This window comes from Gloeophyllum trabeum, assembly GCF_000344685.1.
Source record: "Gloeophyllum trabeum ATCC 11539 unplaced genomic scaffold GLOTRscaffold_00159, whole genome shotgun sequence".
NCBI classification, from domain to species: domain Eukaryota; kingdom Fungi; phylum Basidiomycota; class Agaricomycetes; order Gloeophyllales; family Gloeophyllaceae; genus Gloeophyllum; species Gloeophyllum trabeum.
Window position 1 is genome coordinate 1 of NW_006920568.1, and position 3,893 is coordinate 3,893.

Consider the following 3,893-nt stretch of genomic DNA (forward strand, 5'->3'; position numbering starts at 1 on the left):
TGTTGGTGTGACACTTTTTTGCGATGGTGTCACAGCTTGTCACGTCCGCGACGCGTTCGGACGCGTCGTTAATTGCTCTTTACTGCCAGAAAACCTACAGCGTGCTACGTTCACATTCACGCGTCACTTGATTCATAAAAGTTGATCTATATCAACGAGCGGATGCAACGTTGGTTGTACATTTTTGTTAAATGTACTTGCGGTCTCGTTACCTCTATCGAATGAACTTGATATTGGGAAAATCAGAAATTCAAAACCAACGTTGCATCTTCTGTATCATGACATCCCTGCTGGTACATTTTATATGCGTGATTTCGACATGCGGAAGGCTCTATGAAGGCGGGGGATTTGCGACCACTTTCTTGCAGAGTCCAAACAGATGCAAACAACTCGCCGCGCGACCCGGAATTGCGCCTCCCCATTATAAGCCTCGTTCTTTGGGAAGGTCAGGTGACTGTAAACGTATACACCTTCAGTGATGGGCTTAACCGTGGTCAAACCGGGTTAAACTGATTTGACCGCGGTTTGACTGTTTTAACCTTAACGGCGGTCAAGGTTAATGCGTGAAAGTCACGTGAACGCATTGCGACTTCACGGACACGAAGTAAACGAGAACTAAGATATTATACATGAAGATAGGAACTATGTACTATAATGAAGATAATGAGGATTATACTATGCTGTCTAATAGATCAATAGCAGGAAAACTTATGCATTCATTACCTCCTGGTATTGCAATTCAAGATCTAAGTTGTCTTGTCCTCGGGACCAGAGTTCAGTCAGGGTTTGAAAGGTTTCCGTACCAGAGGAGTAGAGAAAAAGATTCCGCAAGAGCCACACCTCATTTCGAGGGATACTAGCAGGCTCTGCAGCCGGGGCGGCAGTGCGCGGAGGAGTGGCTTCCGGTAGATTGAAATCATTGCTGACGGCGCCTTGTACAAGCTCGTCGACGAGCTCGGCGAAAGACTGCAGTTCCTCTTGAATGAAATCCGCGGGGTCAATGTCTGCTGTCTCATCGGAGGTGTTTGCGGCTGGCGTCGAGTCGGAGGACACGGGATTTGAGCTGGAACTTGTGTCGCTGGTGGGAACGCCATCCGAGTCACTGGCCATCTCGCCGAACTTGCGTTTCGCGCGCTTGACGGTCCCGTATGTCGCAGCAGTGTCCACTTTCACTAATACGGACTGGCGCGCCTTTTCGATACCCAGGCGATTTCGTTGTTTCGTTTGCACTGCGCCGAAGTCACTGAAAGAGCGTTCAGTGGCTGCAGAATTCGGTACGATACTGAGTATCCGCATGGCCAGCTTGACGAGGCCGTTGCGGCCGTTCTTCACGTCTGTGTCAAATTGCCGCCAGAGTGCGACCAAATTGACATCCGATTTCTGCAAGCATGATCAGGTTTTGGCTAGTAAACAGAAAAAGATAGGCATACCATTTTTGCAGCACGTTTCTTCTTTCCATCGAGATCCATTGCTGCATCTGAGAATTCCCCGATGTTCTTGATGTATTCAGTGAATGTAATTTCGAATTCGGCATCTGGATCCTCGCCAAACATACGATGAAATTGCCTTTGCACCATTTGCCAAAGTGATCCGGGGGTGACGAGGGGGTTACGTCGATTGAAGCAACGGGTCCGCACATACGGGTTCAGGACAAGGGCGAGCAGGAAAACTTCCCGTTCCGTCTTTGCCCAGCGCTTCTCGAGGCTTTCCAAGACCTTCTCGCGCACCGCATGGTCCAGCACAGGGTCTGAAAACACACGGTATAGATTTGCGAGCGTCATAAGGACAACATCGAGGCGGGCGTTGTTCGCCTGCGTCACGTTAGCCGCGATAGCGAAGGGCTCGAGATGGCGCTGGACACTAGATATCATTCTCGGTAAGCACCTGTTTTGCAGACAGATGAGAAGTTCAAGCTTACACTCGGAGATCCTGCCAAAAAGAGGGTGATGCAATCGTACTGAGAACTTCCTCGGCTTTCCGAACGAGGTCAGGCTTGTTCCCGGCACAGAGTCGTAAGACCTCAAAAGAGTCCACCACTAGGCGTCGCATTGGCTTCTCAAGTTCAAGAAGGCGGGAACAGGACAGGTAGTGTGAAGTCCATCGGGTGATGACAGGTAAGATAAGGCTTAGGACCTTCCCCATCAGAGACCGAGCCTGTTCCTCCTTGAGTAATCCGAGCGCACGACTGTGGTTATTGAACCATTTGACAACTTCGATCGCCTTGTCCATGACTTTGACGTACGGCACGTTCAGTTTGAAATAGTCGCCAACAATCAAATTAATCTGACACGGAAATTGTGAATGGAAACTTGATGAGAACGTGATCCGGCTCGTACCTGATGCGCCCAACATTCCACGGTGACTATCCACGGGAACCGTTCTCGAAGGAGGCGCCGCATTTTGAGAGCCTCACCGCCGCAGTCAGTGCACCAAGCTACGATATCGACACCGAGAACCTCTGAACAGTATGCTATTTCCGTAACCACGATTCCGAGTAGATTCTCGGCATTCTTTACTACAGCAGAAATATCGTAGGTGTGGAGGAGATATGGCTTGTGACAGTCAGCTACATTTTCTCTCCGACATCGAAAGATAAGGAACTCACAATAAACTCGACATTTATCATTGACAACACTACCGACCTCCTAGCTATGTTTTTCCAGGAGTCGGACTGTCCTGTGGCGAAGCGTCCAGTCACGGCCTTTCGGATCTTATCGACAATCTTGCCTGCAAGACCGGAGAGAACTGAACCTGACAATTGCTTCCGGCCAGGCATCTGTGCTGCGGGAAGATACTTTGTCCAGAAATGAGTCCAGTATGGATGGTCCACGGCCCACCACGACACATTGCAGGCCACCATCAGACGGCATAAGTCCTCGGCGAACTCCTCTTGCATTGGTCCCGGCCAACGCATGGCCGGCGCAGTCTCGAGATAACCAACAGTCGCCGAGGTACTAGTAGGTGGTACCTGCATTCCGTCACGCATATCCCATTGAGATGCCGAAGGAAAAGTTAGTGCATCCCCGAGATCAGGTAGCGTACTCATGCTTGACTGTGCACTTAACGGGACCGGAATCGCCCCCGGGTTTGAGTCGGGGAATGGGAGATGAGACGACTGAGTCATGGTGGGATTATTGGAGCTTGGAAGTGCTGTCCCTGTCGGAAAGACTGTCGAGCGGGAGGCGGAGAGACTGGGCGGCCGGTTCTCCTTCCCTCGAGACTTGGACTGGAACCTTTCGAGAGCCGCTGCTTGCCTGACAGAGTCGGGGACATTGGGACACGAGGAGAGGTGTCGGACCATTCTATCTATCTTGCCTGGCATATAAAATGAAGCTGTCTTGTCGGCCATGACTGTCCATATATGATAGAGTATCAGCAGAGTTTGTTTTAAAGAGATTACAGAGACATACCGCATGCCTCGGCATCTTCATAGCTCATCACTACTCCCGCAGATCCCGAGCTTTGACTAGTCACCCTCTGAAACTGTACAATTTCATTTGTACGGTGCTTGAGGCACGAATTGCACCATGCATCCCAGTGGACGGTGTCATTCTTGTAGTGCTGCGTGCCCTTCCGGAAGTATTCCCACCACTGAGAGACCGTCGGCATAGATCACTGATGATGGATAACGAGATGGGTTTCGCAGGGGAAGGTAACGCGCCGTAATCAACGTAACATTCAACTTCAACGAGACGCGCTTGCCCGGTCTCAGCTTCCGGGCGCGCAATGCACGTGACTATCTATGATATCATTACGGCCTCATATGGCAGGTACAAGTCATGTGCGGGTCACGCATTAACTCCTTAACTTTCGTCAAACCTGGGTTTAACGTGGGAAACTGGTCAAACCCGGTCCAGGAGGCAAGGGGTTCAGCCTTAACCGGCCCATCACTG

General features: G+C 50.6%; 1 protein-coding gene across 1 annotated transcript; it reads right to left on the reverse strand.

The window, feature by feature from the left end:
• Positions 1–1,164: 1,164 nt before the first annotated feature.
• Positions 1,165–2,752, reverse strand: GLOTRDRAFT_23281 (uncharacterized protein; the record flags this gene model as incomplete). The annotated part of the gene is made up of 6 exons (XM_007873409.1): positions 1,165–1,380; positions 1,431–1,682; positions 1,743–1,860; positions 1,919–2,283; positions 2,337–2,552; positions 2,606–2,752. Coding segments are annotated over 6 exons (1,314 nt in total), but the record flags the coding sequence as incomplete, so codon positions are not given.
• Between the last annotated feature and the right edge of the window lie 1,141 nt (positions 2,753–3,893).